Source organism: Prionailurus viverrinus, chromosome B3, assembly GCF_022837055.1.
Source record: "Prionailurus viverrinus isolate Anna chromosome B3, UM_Priviv_1.0, whole genome shotgun sequence".
Classification (NCBI taxonomy): domain Eukaryota; kingdom Metazoa; phylum Chordata; class Mammalia; order Carnivora; family Felidae; genus Prionailurus; species Prionailurus viverrinus.
Window position 1 is genome coordinate 7,030,217 of NC_062566.1, and position 17,879 is coordinate 7,048,095.

The window sequence follows — 17,879 nt, forward strand, 5'->3', positions numbered from 1 at the left end:
AGCCCGACCCGAGGCTTGGAACCATGAGATCATGACCTGAGCCGAAATCAGGGGTTCGACACTTAACTGACTAAGCCACCCAGGCGCCCGTGGAACAAGGTCCCTTTGAACCAGATGGCCTCAACGAAGAGATGGCAAGCGGTGGCTTTAAGTAAATGTTCACATTGTGTTTCACAGGAAGAGGCAAGACCAGAGAAGTTCTAAGAGACAAAGGATCCTTCCACAGGAGCCAAAACACACATTTCTAACAAGGCAGAGGAGAAGTTCAAGATTCTTTTACTCTGAAATGTGATCCTAAAGCCAGAGGATTTGTTTACGCGGAGGCCCTGTCAGCAGCTGCCCAGAAGCGGGTTTCCCAGTGAGGGGGGGCTGTTCCGCTTATGCAAACACAGAGGCCGGGGAGCAGAGCATCGGGGCTCAGCGGGCCAACGTGGAGGGGGGCCTTCCGTCCCTGCCTTTCCCCACCAGGAGGAACAAAACTAAACCAACCCTTAAGGGTTAGTTTGTTATGAGAAATCCAGCTGGGGGTGCAGCAGTCAGATCCATAGACTGCACATCCAGAGATGGGGTTTGGACCTCGGCTCCCCAATTCCTCTGTTATGTGCCTCCGGATGACTCACTCCCCTGAATCTTTAAAAAAAAAAATTTTAACTTTAATGTTTATTTTTGGGAGACAGAGAGAAACAGAGTGCAAGCAGGAGAGGGGCAGAGAGAGAGGGAGACACAGAATCCGCAGCAGGCTCCAGGCTCCGGGGCCGTCAGCACAGAGCCCGACGCGGGGCTCGAACTCATGAACGGAGAGATCATGACCCGAGCCGAAGTCAGATGCTTAACTGACTGAGCCACGCAGGCGCCCCTGAATCTTAATCTCATGTCCATTGGTACCGCTGGCCAGGCTCAGTTGGGGTTCTGGTGATGGAGCCTCATGGTGCCTCCCGCCTCACCCACTCCATGGGCCACAGCACGCCCGTTTCCCCCACGAGGCCTTCCCAGGACACCCCACAGAGGTCAGGTTTCCTGCTGCCTCAGATTTCTGTGATCTCCACTCGCAGACACTGCCCCCGCTGTGGGGCACCATCCGCATGTGACTCCGAACCACATGTGGCCCTCTTGCATCACTGTTCCGCTGGGGTGACAGTAATAGCAGCCACCACAACGGGGCAACACTCAGTGCCAGGCATCACCCGCGTACTCTTAGTGGAGCCTCCGGCCATCGTGGAGTCAAGGAAACAAAAGCCAGGAGGCACTGGGCGACCTGCCCCGCGAGTGGGGCTCAAGGCTACGTCTACCACATTCCAGAACCCAGGCTCTTCACACTCCAACAGAGAGCAGGAGACGCACCGGGGACACCGGGGATCCCCACACTGTCAGACAGCAAGAATGCAATTGCAAATTCTTGTGGTCGCCCCCTGCCTCCTCCACCACCGAAAAACAATGGACGGAGGACCGTGCCAGCAAAGGGAGGGCGCGCCGTGCTTCCGACCACAAAGTGTCCACGCCAATGTCATGCCTCTCATATTAATCTACAAGTTTAACGAAATCCAATAAAATATGGACAGATTTTTGTTGGGGGATCTAGACGAGTTAGTCCCAAAGCTCAGAGAAGGGAGAAAAAATGGATAACAAGAATAGCTAGGAAAATTCTGGAAAAGAGGAGTTTGAAGGGAACCTGATCCTAAATAGGGTTTACCTAAGCCTGGGGGTTGGGAGGGAGATGGGGGTTCTGCTAATGGGCTCAGAGTTTCTTTCTGGGGTGATGAAAATCTTCTAAATTGATTGGGGTAATGGTGCGTAAGTCTGTGCATGCACTAAAAACCATGAATTGGACACTTTAAATGGGTGAATTGTGGGATATGAGAATTATCTTATAAAGCTGTTACTAACGACAGGGAAAGACAGGGGCGCCTGGATGGCTCAGTTGGTTAAGAGTCTGACTTCAGCTCAGGTTATAATCTTGCGGTTCATGAGTTCAAGCCCCATGTCTGGCTCTGTGCTGACAGCTAAGAGCCTGGAGCCTGCTTCAGATTCTGTGTCTCCCTCTCTCTCTCTGCCCCTCCCTGGTTCGCACACTCTCTGTCTCTCTCAAAAATAAACAAACATTAAAAAAAATTTTTTTAATGTAAACATGGGGTGCCTGGGTGGGTGAGTCAGTTAAGCATCTGACTGCTGATTTCAGCTCAGGTCTTGATCTCACAGATTGTGGGTTTGAGCCCCACATCAGGCTCTGAGCTGACAGCACGGAGCCCGCTTGGGATTCTCTCTCTCCCTCTCTCTCTCTCTGTCCCTCCCCCACCACACACACACACCCTCTCTCTCTCAAAAAATAAATAAACATTTTTAAAAAACAGGGAAAGATATGTATTTATTTACATGTGTCTGTACATACATTACACTCATGTCTCTACTTTTAAAACCTCCCGGGAAAGAGACACAGGAAATTGATGGCAAGCAGAGAAGAAAGCGTGGTGGCTGAGGGGACAAGAGGTAAGAAGGACATTATTCACAATATATTCTTTGGCTCCTCAGGAATTTTGAACCATGTGAACATACGATCTATTTTTAAAAGGAACAAACGAGGAAGTAAAATTCAAAGTCAGTAATTAAAAAAATACTTTAAATGCATCAGGCCTGCTCTCCCCTTGGAGCTGGCCCAGGGGCCCCTCTGCTCCGCCCAGAGGCCTCATGTTGCCTCCTCTCATCTGGGGACTTTAGGAGCCAAACCCAGCAACCGAACCTTTCCTGCACCCTGGCTGATTTCATTTTTAAGCCCATTAAAGTAGGTCTGTAGCTCGAGGACCAGCTTGCTGCAGAAACCACACTACTTGTCACAAAGAGCATGTCACCTCTGACATTTAGAAAAATTAACAGGGGCCCCTGGGTGGCTCAGCTGTTGAGCATCCGACTTTGGCTCAGGTCATGATCTCACGGTTCATGGTTTCAAGTCCCACATGGAGTGAGCTCAAGCCCCACTTTGGGTGAACTCCACTTCTCTCTCCCTCTCTCTCTACTCCCCCTCCCCCGCCATCGTAGGATTCTCTCTCTCTCTCTCCACCCTTGCCCACCTGCGCCCTCTCTCCCTCAATAAAAATAAAATATTTAAAAACAAAAAAAATTAATAAAGAAAATAAGAACGAAATGGGGTGGGGGACAGAGAACCAAGAAGGTGCTGGGAGCTGGCTGAGATGCCACACAGCCTTAATGCCTGGTGGGGCTTCTGCTCTAGGGTCAGGGGCTTTTCCCATTTTTCCCTCTGACCTTGACCCTGCACCTCCAACCTCAGAGCATAAGACATAACTACTGAGGCTTCCCTAGAAAACTAAGTAACCTCGGGGTGCCCGGGTGGCTCAGTCAGTTGAGCGTCTGACTCTTGATTTCGGTTCAGGTCATGATTCCAGGGTCATGGGATCAAGTCCTGCATCAGGAAGATTCTCTCTGCCGCTCTCCCCTTCTCTCTCTCTCAAATTAAATAAATAAATAAATAAATAAATTTTTTTTTTATTAAAATAAAGAAAAGTAAGGCGCCTGGGTGGCTCAGGTGATTAAGCCTCCAACTTTGGCTCAGGTCATGATCTCATGGTTCATGGGTTCAAGCCCTGTGTTGGGTTCTGTGCTGACAGCTCAGAGCCTGGAACCTGCTTCAGATTCTTCATCTCCCTCTCTCTCTGCCCCTCCCCTGCTCACACACGTTCACGTGCTCTCTCTCTCTCAAAAATAAATAAAAACATTTTTAAAAAATTAAAAAAAAAAAAGAAAACTAAGTAAATCTGAAGAAAGAACCCAGTTCCAAAACCCACCTTCAAGCTTCCCTGCAGGAAGGAACAACAGTGCTGTCCCTGGAGAATAGGGCTAGGATTAGCCCCCAGCTCAGGAGGCAAGGCCAGCGCCACTGCTCACCAAGGCCGGTGGCCAGGATACAATTCCCAAGTACAACCCTCCTTCCTGGGGCCCGGCCCCTGCGCGCCACCCCAAACCTTCCTTTTAAAGCAGTTGAAACAAGCCACTGAAGGAGGTAAACACGCTAAGCTCCAACAGGAACCTCATCGCGCTAAGCTCCGGGTGGGCACCTGGGGACTGATGGTCAGGTCCATGAGACAAAGCTTTTCCTCCAGCACAGTGTGAGCTTCAAGGTCTCCAGCGGCCCAGCTCTACCATGGCTCCAGTCAGGCCCTCCTGAACACTGGTGTTCGAGAGCCTTCCAGGTGCACCCAGAAGCAAGCACCTCCATGCCTTTCTCTGTCCTTGGACTGCACCCTCCCCACCATGCCAGGGCTCCTCAGCTCCGGCACCTGGCTCCCGGTCAAGTGCAGTGACTCAAAGCACCGCGTCAAAAACCCAAATGCCACAGAGCCCCGCAAGCACAGGAAACCAGCGAAGCAGGCCTGGTGCGACACCAACATCGGAACGAACGGGATGACAAACGCCGACCAACGCTCTTTGACTCAGAGACGCAAGGTGTTCACAGCCCCGGCCGAGAGCGATGGCTGCGACCCAGCGCCTACCCGAGACTGTCACCTGGAACAGAGGCCCTATGTTTCCAGGGATTCTCGTCTGTCGAGAAAAGCAGACCTCGATTCTCACATGAAGACTTCCAATTTGTAAGTGTCCTCAACCATCTCAGTTGTCAAAAACACAGCGCAGATCAAAACAAAACAAAACAAAACAAAACAAAACAAAAAACGTATCTGTGGACCATCAGTTTGCAACCTCTAGCTCCTGGCCATGGTCACGGATGCCAAGCAGGAGTGATATTCAACAACTCAACGAAAAAGTCATGAGCCCAGAAAGATGGAATGACTAGCATGTTCAACCAAGGCCTCCCTCATACCTGCTCCCCAGCAGTTCAGTTGTTATTCACACAACCTAGCTGCCTCCCTCCCTCTTGGGCACCATCCCCTTGGGGTTCACGGAAGTGGTGTCATTTCTGACGGAGCCCAATGCCTACATCCGGCACACAATGCGCGTTGTGCCCCGGGGGTGCGTACAGTTCATATAAACACGGATCATACAAAACGGGCCACAGGACCCCAAAGAGCTTGATCACAAGCCTTAGGGCTTTTCTTCGTAACACCACAGCTTCTGGCCTCCGTCTGCTCTCCACACTTGTTTGTCTGTCGCTCCCTGGGGACTGTCTCCAACTTTCATTCTTCCAAGACAAAAAATAAGCACACCACCGGCTTTAACCAGTTGGAGGAGTCACGTGCGGTAGGGCAACAGCCAACGCACCAAGCAAGACCTGTTCCTCCAGCTGCCAGGTGTGTTTGCAAAGGGTTGGGTCCGCCTTGTTTTTTTTAATTTTTTTTTAATGTTTATTTATTTTTGAGAGACAGAGAGAGACAGAGAATGAGCAGGGGAGGAAGAGAGAGAGAGGGAGACACGGAATATGAAGCAGGCTCCAGGCTCGGAGCTGTCAGTACGGAGCCCGACGTGGGGCTCGAACCCATGATCCGTGAGATCATGACCTGAGCTGAAGTCAGTTGCTTAGCCAACTGAGCCACCCAGGTGCCCCTAGGTCCACCTTGTTTTTATACGAGGTACCAGGTGAGGGAGGCGAGGCATAAACGCGACGCAGGCAGCCTCCAGGGGCGGCTCCATGGGTTTCAAGGGCAGTGGCGAGATGACAGAGAGGGACTCTTTTGATGGACCCAGCGGACCCAACTACAGCCTGGAAACTGTGAAGTCACTGTGCTTTGGGACACATGTCATGAGTGATCCTTTCAGCACCCACTTGTCCCTGCCACGTGGTAGGGGAGGCGTGGGAATGTCACTCCTTGCCACCCTCACCTCACTTCAGGGGCAGTCACTTCTCACAGAAGCTCAGCCCAGATGTCCAGATGTGTGGGATGGAATTTCTGTGAGCAAGTGTCACCTATACAGCACCTTCTTTTTTTTTTTTTTTAAGTTTATTTATTTGAGAGAAAGTGTGTGTGTGTGTGCGAGTAGGGTAGGGGCAGAGAGAGAGGGAAAGAGAGTTCCAAGCAGGCTCCACACTGACACAGTGCAGAGCCCGACACAGGGTTCAAACCCACAAACCATGAGACCATGACCTGAGCCGGAAATCAAGAGTCAAATGCTTAACCGACTGAGCCACCCAGGTGCCCCTGCATCATCTTCTTTCTCCCCTTCTCCCCTGCCTGACCCCGCCGTGACCCCTTTCTCCAGGTCCTTCAGGGCCTCCTGACACTCTCCTCCCCCTCTTCCTCTTCATAGGCTCAGACCTCCAGCCCTCCCTACTGGTCCTTCCAGCCCCTTCCACAGGTCTCCACAACCATCCTGAGTCCCCACTGTAGCCACATCACTATTCACTCAGTCACTCAGCAAATACTTACTAAGCACCTAGCATGGGTCGGCATTAAAGCAGCACTTTATTTCATTCCATACGATTCTCCCATCCACTACAATTCCCCAAATCCTCCAGCTGGAATTGGTGTCTTCCAAAATCTGGCAGCCAGAAGGGAAGGGCAGAGAACCCTGGCTCGGAAGTCATATTCCAGCCCTTCACCAGCAGCATGGCCGTGAGCAAGACTACATCACTCTGTGCCTTGATTTACTCATCTGGAAACTGGGCGCTCTGGCCTCACACCAATCGGAGGAATGAGGAAACACAGAAAATGTTTAGCACAGAGCCTGGCACACAGTGAGGGCTTCATGGATATTAGTTGCTACTATTATTGCCATCCTCATGATTTCCAAGTGATTGTTTTCTCACACACCCCCCCCCCCATGGCAAAATCCTCTTCCTCCCCACTTGCCTTCCCAGACCATTCGGTCTGGGGCCAAAGCCCCTGGGGCCAACCTTCTGCAGTGTATGCTTTTGCTTGTGAGTGTGGCTTTTGTTATATCATTCCTCAGTTGAACTGGATTCTTTCTTCTCTACCCAGTAGAATCATCCAGGGGCATCAGCCTATCTCCTGGATTGCACTAGAAGCTCCTTGGACAGCACAGTCCCCCCTATGCTGACAGTGGGCCTTGGTAAATACACTGGGAAGAAGAATGCTCCATCCATTCAACCATGGTTTCTCCTGGGTCCTTGGCCGAATATGCTGGGGAGACACAGCGGGACCAGACCAAAACCCAGCCCACCACAGATTGGAGGCCCAGAAAGGAGCAAGCTGGGCATCAGAACTCCTTGCACTTAAGTTCTGTTTTTCCTACAGACTCACTGGATGACCTCAGTAAACCCTCCCCTCTTGTGGCCCTCAGTTTTCTCATCCGTATGAAGGGAGGGAGGTCAAGGGAGCTCTCTGTTGCCACAGCCTCTCCCCTGCGCCACACCTGCCAATAAACGTGGATTTCCTGTCCCCTGCACCCTGAGGAAAATAAAGTCTGGGTTCCTGGCAGATCACCCTTAGATTAAGTACGGATTTTAAGTGAAACCATGACAACATGATTCCAAACGCATGGTTGCGGAAATTACCTCTGCAAATAGTTAGCACCAAAGCATCAGCCATAAAACTAAAATACCAGCTCAACCCCTCAAGCGTTCTCTGCTTAAAGCTAGGAGGGTGCTACACAGACACTAACACTGGAGACCCCACCCACCCCACCCCTGCCTCATGTGTCAGGAGGGACCTGAGTTTGCAAAGCCCACCCCCCCAACCAATGCATACGTGCGCATGAAAGTTTATAGGTAAAGTTATATAAGGCAAAGGGCTCAGGGTTAAATTAAAGAGGGATTTTTCTCCCTTTCAGATTTGAGAGAAGAAATCATTGGCAGGTGCCCAGTCCTCACAGACACATTGGATAAGCAGCCATGAGACACTTCCTCCACTCAGGGTCTTGTGTGTCCAGGGAGGCTCACGCACGTTAGAGTCGCCAATTACATCTGAAAGAGGCTCTCAGAGGCAGATGCACCTGCCTGATTACTTTGGCCATATGGCTGTGTCCTCATTTACAGGCAGAAGCAGGACCAAAAGGTTGGATATAAATTACATCTGTTTTCAGAATCGGATTTTTAAATACAAGAGGATACTTCGCTACTGAAACGGGAGCCACGGACTTGGTCGACTTGATGTCACTCTAAATATCCCCACAGGCCTTGGAGGCGTGTACTCCAATGAATGCCCAGAAAGGCCCAGTAAACTGCTCACGTGAGGCGACCAACAGCCTCCCAGCCCAGACTGTCAGGGAACCTCAGCACTACCGGAGTCTCAGGCTATCCTTTGTTAAGGGGCTGTCCTGTGCTATAGGAGGATTCTGGGACATCCTTGGACTCGAAATACCACATGACACTAGCATCCCTCTCCCCAAGTCATGACAATCAAAAATATCTCCAGGGGCACCTGGGTGGCTCAGATGGTTAAGTGCCAGACTTCAGCTCAGCTCATGATCTCACAGTTCATGGGTTCGAGCCCCGCATCAGGCTCTGTGCTGACAGCTCAGAGCCTGGAGCCTGCTTCAGATTCTGTGTCTCCCTCTCTCTCTGCTCCTCCCCCGCTCACACTATCTGTGTGTGTGTGTGTGTCTCTCTCTCTCTCTCAAAAATAAACATTTAAAAAAATTTAATCTGAATTTTTGCTGTATTAACACTCTTTCTTCACTGTGGTATATAAAATTAAACGGGAGAAGGGGGGAGCGGGGGATTGGACGCAAATGGCCCAAGGATGCAAACTTCCAGTTAGAAGACAAGTTCTGGAAGGTATAATGTTAACCTGATGATGACCGTGGCTCACACTGTGGTACAGTGCTTCTGAGAATGGCTAAGCGAGTAGATCCCAAAAGTTCTCGTCATAAAGAAGAAAACAAAAACCTTTTTTTTCTTTTTTTTTTTTGTTTGGTATCTGTGTGAGGTGATAGAGAGTAAGTAAACTTATTGTGCTAATTGTTTCACAATATACGTAACCCAAACCATTCGGCTGTATACCCTCAGCTTACAGCGCCGTATGTCGATTTTATCACAATGAAACTGAAACAGAAACAGAAAATCCAGTAAAAAATTAAGATTAAATTAGGATAAATATGTTTCACTTCTATAGCTTTTCCCCCCCAATTCAAAAACTTTGGTCAAACAATCAAAAATTACCTGATGCAAAACAAACTGCATGATCTCTCTCAAAGTCATAAAAAGGGGCTTAACTTTCTAACCATGCTCTGCCTACAGCCCCAGTTTATTAAAAGAATATTCCTATGCTAACGAGCAATAACTAAAAACATGTCAGAACGGTTAAGTTTCCCCAAATCCCAAAAGTATGAAGCTGCTATGTTTTCTCTTAAATAACATTTGTTCTTATTATAAATGTAAATACACAGACGATGGGAAATTTGGGGAATCTGGGGTAAGCAGAAAAGTCTTCATTCCTTTTCAAAGACCTGGGTTAGATTTTTTTTTTAATTTTTTAATGTTTATTTATTTTTGAGAGAGAGAGTGTGTGATTGCGGCAGGGGTGGGGGGGGTAGGCGGGACACAGAATCTGAAGCAGGCTCCAGGCTCCCAGCTGCCAGCACAGAGCCTGATGCGAGGCTTGAACCCACGAACTGTGAGATCATGATGTGAGCTGAAGCTGGACCCTCAACCGACTAAGCCACCCAGGCACCCCTACTTGGGTTAGTAAATTCACGGAGCTTCTGGGGTCCCAACGTCTTCAGGACGTGGCGGCACGCACCTCTGCCACTGTGGCAAATGTGACAGCCGGGCAGTGTCAGACCACCAAGGATTCATCTTCCTCCCCCGTCCTCCAGGAAGCACCAAAACCCTCCTTCCAACATAAGAGGATTTTGCAAAGCTTTTGAAATAAGAAATGGCTGGGAATGCAGCCAGCAGAGATCTGGGAGAAATGTGGCCTGGGCAGTGGAGCTCGGAGACTCGCCAAGATGGGGAAAGGATCCCCATGAGGACAGGAAAGTCGTGGCTGAGGTGGTAGTTTCTCTGCCTCGTCTCCACCCCGGTCATAAGACACCGGAGAGGAGAGCCGGATTCCTCCCAGATTGCAAAGGGTAAATGTCAGACCTGAGAGAGCATGTGGGGCACAATGCTGGCTTAAGTTGTGTTATCCCTGACTCCATGCAACCCACCAGATCTTTCCAAACATCCACAAGTTAGAGGAACTGCCGTTTTCTACTTCCTAGACAGCCTCCTTGTTGCTTCTCTTCTAGCTCTCAGAAACAGATCAAGTAAGAGACCTGGGGAGGCAGCCCCACTACCAGCTGGGCAGAACTGCACGTGTGGACACACACACACACACACACACACACACACACACACACACACACAGAGTGAAGGCACCCTGCATCCACACTGCCTTTCTCTCCTTCCAATTTTGTCTCATCTTAAAACAGTGTTGCTTAATGATTCAAACACATGAACAAGGTGTCAATGATTCTGCAGATGGCAGGATCGGCTCGATTCATAAGTCCGGGAAGAGGGAGCTGTTCAACCTCAGTAGAAAATGGAAAAATGCAAAACAAACCAATGAGATTCCAATTACACCCACCTAATTGGAACAGTGAGAAAGCCAAATGGTGCTAATACTCGACAGGATGGCAGAACCCTCAGGCACTACAGGCGGAAGGGCAAACTGGTACATACTCCAGAGAATCATCTATGAGTCACCCTGGGGCCCAGAAACCCCACGTGCACACCCCAGATGCCCCCACACAGGTCCTCGAGAAGACATGTCCCAAGCCACAGCAACGAGCTGAGTGCACAGACAAGGGACAGCTGAAAAGAACATATGTCTGTTGTAAGGAAACTCAGAGCATGTAAAAATTTTTATTTTTCAGGTTATGTAAAAACATAACCTGAAAAATAATAATCACCCACATCCACAAATGTGCACACACACAGATTTCTTTGCACACTCATTGTATGTATATAATTTATGATTTAAATGCCATCGTACTATCCATGCTATTTTGTAACCCGTCCCACTCGATAATAGCTATTAGATCAATGCCATCATTTTTTTTTTACCTGTTTCCTTTTTTTAAAATTTTTTTTAATTTTTAATATGCCATCATTTTTAACAGCTGTACCGTATTCCACATGTTCCATAAATTATTTAACCAAGACCCAGTTGTTAAATACTGAGGTTATTTAAATCCTTTTACTACCAAACAGAACTGCTCTGAACCTTCCTGCCCATGGACCTTTGCTGCTTCTTCTAATTAATACAATTGGAAGAAAGACGGATCACAGTGAAAAATGTGTGTACCCTGGGAATGGAATGGCTTCATTAAAGGTATCTATATATTTCACTACAATATACATTCTGTGCTTTCCTTTTCTTTTTTTAAATTTTTTTAATGTTTACTCATTTTTGAGAGACAGCATAAGTAAGGAGGAGAGGGGCAGAGAGAGAGGGAGACACAGAACCGAAAGCAGGCTCCGGGCTCTGAGCTGTCAGCACAGAGCCCGAGGCAGGGCTCGAACTCACGAACCACGAGATCGTGACCTGAGCCGAAGTCAGATGCTTAATAGACTGAGCCACCCAGGTGCCCCTCTGTGCTTTCCATTTTAACAGTTTCCTTGGCTCCACATTTTTCCTGCTGTCTGGCCAGGTGGCTCCTTCAGGGAAAACACACAAAGGGGCTAGCATTGCTGCTTGGTAAGCAATACCCTGACTATACTCTTCCTCCCTTGTCTGGGTTGTTAAGGAAATGGAGAGTCTCCATCCAAATATATCCCTACCTCGCAGGCTTCTGGCATGAGCCAGGCATCTGGGCACAGAGGACCTTTTGAGAAACAGCAGTAATATAAAATACTTAGAGGAGTTCAACATTCATTTGCTAACAACATCTTCATTAGATTCCAGCTTGTGCTTGGAGGCTACCTGGTGCCAGAGAGGCACAGACGATCAAGGGCCAGCCTTGCTCTTGGGAGTCCCCAGGCTGGAAAGCAGAGGGTCACGTTCAGTGACTGTCTCAACTCCATGTAGGAATTTCCAAACTCCAGAGGTGCTCAGGGAGCCCTGGAGGGCCCTTTTGGAGGAGGTTTCTCAGAGGAGGCAACAGAGGAGGGCAAAGAGCCATGAGCTGGCTGTGTAGTCTCGGTGGCAGAGGGGACTCCAGGCAGAGGGTCAGAGCGGAACAAGGCATGCAGGTCCCAGGCCACGTGGCACCTCTGGAGAACCTCTGGGAGCCCCGCGGGGCTGGAGCGGTGGGCAGAGCTGACACAGGGACTCGAGAGAGAGGCAGAGCCCTGTTCATGAAGAGCCAACATAGTCTGCAGCCTAAGGAGCTTGTTTGGGGGGGAGCGGGGGAACAGGTGGGCAGAGGAAGGACAAGACCAGAGAGGGAGGATGGACGGGGCGGGGACAAGGCTGGCAGCAGGGGCACCAGTGTGAAGGTTACTGCTGTGACTTAGAGACAAGGTAGGGAGGCAAGCCCAGCGGAAGTGCTGGCAGGAAGGGGCGCCTGGGTGGCTCAGTCGGTTAAGCGTTAGACTTCAGGTCATGAAGCTCAGGTCATAATCTCACAGTTGGTGAGTTCAATCCCCACATCGGGCTGTCTGCTGTCAGCACAGAACCTGCTTTGGATCCTTTGTCCCCCTCTCTCTGCCCTTACCCCGCTTGCTCTGTCTCTCTCTCTCTCATTCTCTCTCTCAAAAATAAACATTAAAAAGAAGAAGAGGAAGAGGAAGAAGAAGGAGGAGGAGGAGGAGGAGGAGTAGTACTGGCAGGTGGAGAAGCCTCCATGGGGGAAGAAGGGATGTGGGCACAGGCGAGATAGCCTCAGGGTCACTCGAAGGGTGGAATGGCCAGGACTCAGTGACTACACGCTAAGGATCTGAGAGAGGGAGCACATAAAGCACGACCCCCGGCCGGGACAGCAGGTGGTCAGGGAGGCCCGACGAACCGAGCCTGCCAAGGGCTGTGGAGAGGAGGAAAGCTCACGGTATAGACCACGAGCAAGATGGGGCGCTGGTGCTGCCTCAGCCACAGATTTATAGCAACATTCTAGAATCTAGTAAACAATCTAGAATCTATAGCACAATCTAGAATCTAGGCAACTCACTCTACTCCCTGGAATGTGACTTTCTCATCTGCAAAGGACCACATGGGGACTGTGTACCACTAAGGCCCTTCCCAGCTGTAAAATGCTTTAAGCTCCTGTCGGCATCAGAAACCGGGATGCCAGTGGTCCACCTGCAAACTCACCCCAAGAAAGACACCTTCCATGGACGAAGAGGCAAGTCATATATGACCAGCTTCTATAAAATCAGAACCTTCTTCCTACACGAAGCAAACAAGCAGATGAGGCCTGAGCAACAGGCAGCTCACATCTGGCCACATGCTGACTGCCTTTCTCCCCCACCCCTTGGTAATAAGGAGCAGACTAGCAAAATAGTTCAAATGCCTTCTTAAAAAGCACACTGCCTTGTAGGCTCAGAGGCCTATTTTGAGCAAAATGTTTCAAACCTCTGTGCTCAGAGCCAGTCTAGGCATCAACAGCTCACTCCAGCTGAACGATCAGGGAGTCAGTGAAGGACTCTGGTGTATCCGCTGGATGCCAGGCCAGCATCCGGCACTGAGATACGAGGGGGGACTGGACATCCCTGTCTCCCAGGCCTGTCTGCTCAGAATGGGAGCTTGACAGCAAACCCAGCCACCCAGCCCTGCGCAAGAAGGCTTGTACGGAGGATGCGCAAGGCTAGCGCTGGGGGAAGCCAGAAAAGGAAGTGGACCTCACTCGAATGTCCAGAAAACTACTCAGAGGAAGGAGCATGGGAGCTTGATGCAGACCTGGAAGGTGTGCCGCAGGAGCTGGCCCAGCAGTGGGAAGGCACAGGCCAACCATGGAGCATAAGGAAATAAGCAAGGGACGGAGAGAAGCTCAGAAGGGCTGGCTGATGGCCACCGGGTGGGCTGGGGCCAGTCTGTAAGAGCCCTGAAGGCCACACCCAGGTAGCAGTACAGGGAGCCACCGAAGTTTGCGAGCAGAGGAGCGAAGGCAGTGGAAAGGATGGGGTGAAGAGGGGCAATTCAATGACCAAAGTACATCAAGGGGACCAGCACAGTGAGGCACAACATGGCCGGGACCAGGGCAGGGGACAGAGTGGGGGTGGATGTGGGAACACTATTCCCCTTTCTCCATTTTCTCAGGACCACTGGCATTTAATCCTACAGACCCGCAAGGAAATACTTGGACGCAGAGTTGCACAGCACCAACAGCAAACCTCAACAGACAGCCCAACCCTGCCTTTCCAGGTCTGGTTTCCACTCCTGTGCTGAAAATGCTCCCCCGAGGAGAGTCAGCCCCTGGCCCCAGCCCTCCAACAGCTGATCAAACAGCAAAGCACACTGTGTACACTTAGAAGGGGGGTGGGGTGGGCACGGAATAACTCACTCACACACACACACCCAGATTTCCAGGTGGCCCGCCTGAGCAACAGGACACATTTGCTTCATTTCCTGCAAAAACAGGATTTCCCAGGCATTCAGAGAAAATGTCCCCCTTGCATTCCCTGTGGTCTTCTCCATCTCTGCTCCAAGGACCCAGGGTCCTCCTTCCTTATTTCCCATACACTTTCCCCCTGAACTTGAGCAACCTACAAAAGCCTCCCCCAGACCCTCATGCCCCAGTAAGTCTTCACTGGGGCAGCCCCGTCAGGCAGGAGCACAGGAGAGCCATTTGAATCCCCCAAGAGAAAGTCCCTCAGACCACCAAGGGTCGCCAAGCACCCACCCTGGTGCCCAGCTCCAATTCCTGGTGCAAAGTCACGTCCAACACACGCCCTGGGCGCATTCCATCCTCGATGCTTTTGTTGTTGTTGTTTTTCTTTTTGGTAGCACAAGGAAGGAAAAGGAAAAGGGCAGGTGGAGCACTGGGGAACCTCCGAAGCAAAAAAAGGAAAGAACAGCAAGATGGGTAAAGTTGAAGGCAGACGGACTTGGGCTCAAATTCTACCTCCACCACTGAGTTTACTTGGATAAACCACCCCGCTTTTCTGGAGGTTTCTCCCCCATCTGTGAAATGGGTGTAAAAATAAATTCCGTGTAAAAATAAATACTGAATTAATTACCAGAATTGGTAGCGCTACTGTTAGCTTAAGAGCTAGCAGAGAGTTCAAAGGAATCCAGTATTCACGACAGCTATCGTTAAAGGGGGGAGAAAATTTATAAAACGTTTGAGGGGTGCGGGGCGGTCGGCAGAGCACACGCCCGCCGGGTAGGGCCGGAGACGCTCGGCTGGGCTGGCTGGAGCGCACCGAGGCCCCGAGCGGAGCCGCGCGCCCGGAGCAGCCGTGCGCGCGGGGGTGGCGGGCGCGCGGTGACAGCAGGTTGGCGGGGCAGGTTGGCCCGCGGGGGAACGACAGCGAGCGTGCGGACCCACCTGAAGACGCGCAGCAGCAGGCAGGCGATGAGCAGCGCGGTGAAGGCGCACGCCACTATCACGGCCGCCTTCAGGGTGGGCAGGTCGCGGAGCAGGCTGGAGATGCGGGTCACCAGGGCGTCGCCGCTGCTGTTGGAGCTGCCGCCGCCGCCGCCCGCCGCCGCTGCCGCCGCCGCGGCCCCAGACCCCGTCCGGGTGGCGTTGCCGGGCCCCGGGCCGGGCGACGGCCGCGGCTGGCGCTCGGCTTGGGGCTGCGGCGCCGGGGCGGACTCGGCTCTGCGGGCGCGGGCGGCGGGCGCGGCCAGGAGCGCGAGCAGCAGCAGCAGCAGCGGCAGGAGCGGCGCGGGCGGCGGCGCGGCGCGCATCGTGCGGTCGGGCGGCGCCGGGCCCCGCGGGGCGCGCGCGCGGCGGAGCCCCGGTCCCGCACCGGCGCCGAGGCCTGCACCCGGGGCTTCCGCGGCGGAGGCGGCTGCGCGGTGCTCGGCAGGAAGCTGCGGCGCCCGGAAGAGCCCGAGCCGCAGCCGCCGCCGCTGCCACCAACACGTTGCACGGAGTCATTCGACGGGCCGCGGCCCCACGTGGGCGGAGCAGGCCACCCGGGCCCCGGTGCGGGCTGCGCCCCGCTCACCGGCGGCTTCAATCACCCCCGCCAACCCCACCCCAGGGAGCCTGGGACCCCTGCGTGGAAACAATCACGGTCAGGCTCACTATTGCGCCGGCTCTGTGCTTCGGAGTTTTCGTTTTATTTATTTCATTTAATCCTAAAGCCCCTTTAGGAGGCAGGTAATTCTTTATCCTCATTTAATTGTTGCTTTAGGACCCAGCGAGCCAGCTCACAGTAACCCAGATTCTGTCAGACTAAGAACCAAAGCCTATGGGACGTAGAGGTAAACCCCCATTTTACCGATGAGGAAACAGACCTCCAGAGTGAAGGGTTTGCCCCATGCCCTATGCATTGCAGTATATTTTAGTATCTCCCCAATTTCCCTCTGTGTCTCGTTTCTTATGTTACCAGTTTTCAGACATTTTGCACCTCTGCTTATGCACTGGATTGGGAAGTGTGTTCCTGCCTTGAAAACTTTGCTGTGGAACAGTAGTTGGGGGCATTGACAGGCTTCCTCCGAGACCAAAGTTTTAGGCTCCAAAAGTAATTGGCTGCCTCTGGTTTGGAAGCTACATGATGCGGAAGTGGAGAAAGATCATTGTGGAGGGTCCAGTGTGAAGCCCAAAGGTGGGAACTGAGGGCTTTCCTGGAGCATTAGAAACTACACTGAGGACCTGCCACCTTTCACTTTGAGGACCGAACGTGGCAGTAAACTCTCTAATGGCAGTTGAACAGGTAAGGACACACGACAAGGATTCACTGACCTTAAACAGCTCTCTCCTGGTCCTGCTAGAGAAAGAGACAGAGAAAGATAATACAGTGTATCAGTTAGCTGTTGCTACCTAACAAATTACCTCAAAACTTTGAGGCTTAAAACAGCACACATGTATTATCTCACAGTCTGTGTAGGCTAGGAATCTGAGCATAGCTTAACAGAGACCTCTGTTTTAGGATCTCTCAGGGGTATATGCAGGTTAGCAGGTGCTGGGGTCTTATCTGAAGGCTCAAGTGGAGAGGGACCTTCTTCCAAGCTCCATCAGTGGTTGTTGGCCAGAAGCAACTCTTCACAGACTGTTGGACTGACAGCCTTAGTTCCCTACTGACGATGGCCTGAGGCTGCCCTCAGTTCCTTACCATGTGGGCCCTTCCAGTATGGCAGCTTGCTTCATCAAAATGTACAAGCTTGGAAGCCAATGGGAGTCTACTACCAAGGCAGAAGTCACTATCTTATGAAACCTTATCATAGAAGCAACATCCCAGCACCTTTGCTGTATTCTGTTGGTTACAGGCAAGTTACCAATCTTGTCCACACTCAGGAGGAAGAGATTACACAGGGGTGTGAAAATCAGGAAGCAGGGATTATCGAGGCCATCCACGAAGATGCCTGCCACTGTATGTGATACATTTTGATTCAGTGGGATGAACAGTAATCGGGTTATCACCCAGCAAATACTATTTGAAATGTATGTTGAGTATTTTGGCGTGCCCCAGTGGTGATAAATTTGGACAGATCACATGATTCAGGTCTCTTCCATCTCTAAAATGCCACGTTATGGCATGTCAGAAATGTTGCTTTGGTAGAAAGCCAACATTATCATATCAGCATGACAGAATTTATAAAAAGAAGTTCCTTGAAGAGCTTACTCTGACACCCATGACTTTACAGCACAGCGTTCAAGGGCATAAACCTTAGACATCACAGGTTCATATTTTTGTCCTTATCCGAAATTCCTGTGTAGTGGAGCAGAGAGGTCCTGAGCTCTGGAGTCTCTCAGCCAGGATGAGAGGTTTAAGCACGGAGTGGCCTCGGTCAAGGTGTTTAACCATCAAATCCAAGTTATTTTTAATGTCTACAATAAAGACAATAATACTTACCTCAGTAAGGTCACTGGAAGTATCCATAAGAAAGGAGAAAATATTAGTACCTTATCCTTCTTTTGCTATAATTCCTGGACCTGTGTAGACTTATTTTGATTATTTAACATTGACTTACCACCGAGGATGTAAA

The 17,879-nt window shown here is 51.0% G+C and overlaps 1 protein-coding gene and 1 long non-coding RNA gene across 4 annotated transcripts in view; one reads left to right on the forward strand and one right to left on the reverse strand.

The window, feature by feature from the left end:
* FAM174B (family with sequence similarity 174 member B) overlaps positions 1-15,632 on the reverse strand; it is a 243,143-nt gene extending 227,511 nt beyond the window's left edge. For all 3 annotated transcript variants that reach the window (XM_047863501.1, XM_047863500.1, XM_047863502.1), the window contains exon 1: positions 15,268-15,632. In XM_047863501.1, coding sequence (XP_047719457.1) covers positions 15,268-15,632 — 365 coding nt within the window. The remainder of the gene's footprint in view (positions 1-15,267) is intronic.
* On the forward strand, positions 12,974-14,923 carry LOC125168397 (uncharacterized). Its single transcript, XR_007153122.1, has 3 exons — positions 12,974-13,683; positions 14,037-14,141; positions 14,724-14,923. It is a non-coding gene; the product is annotated as an uncharacterized LOC125168397 (long non-coding RNA).
* Positions 15,633-17,879: the final 2,247 nt, after the last annotated feature.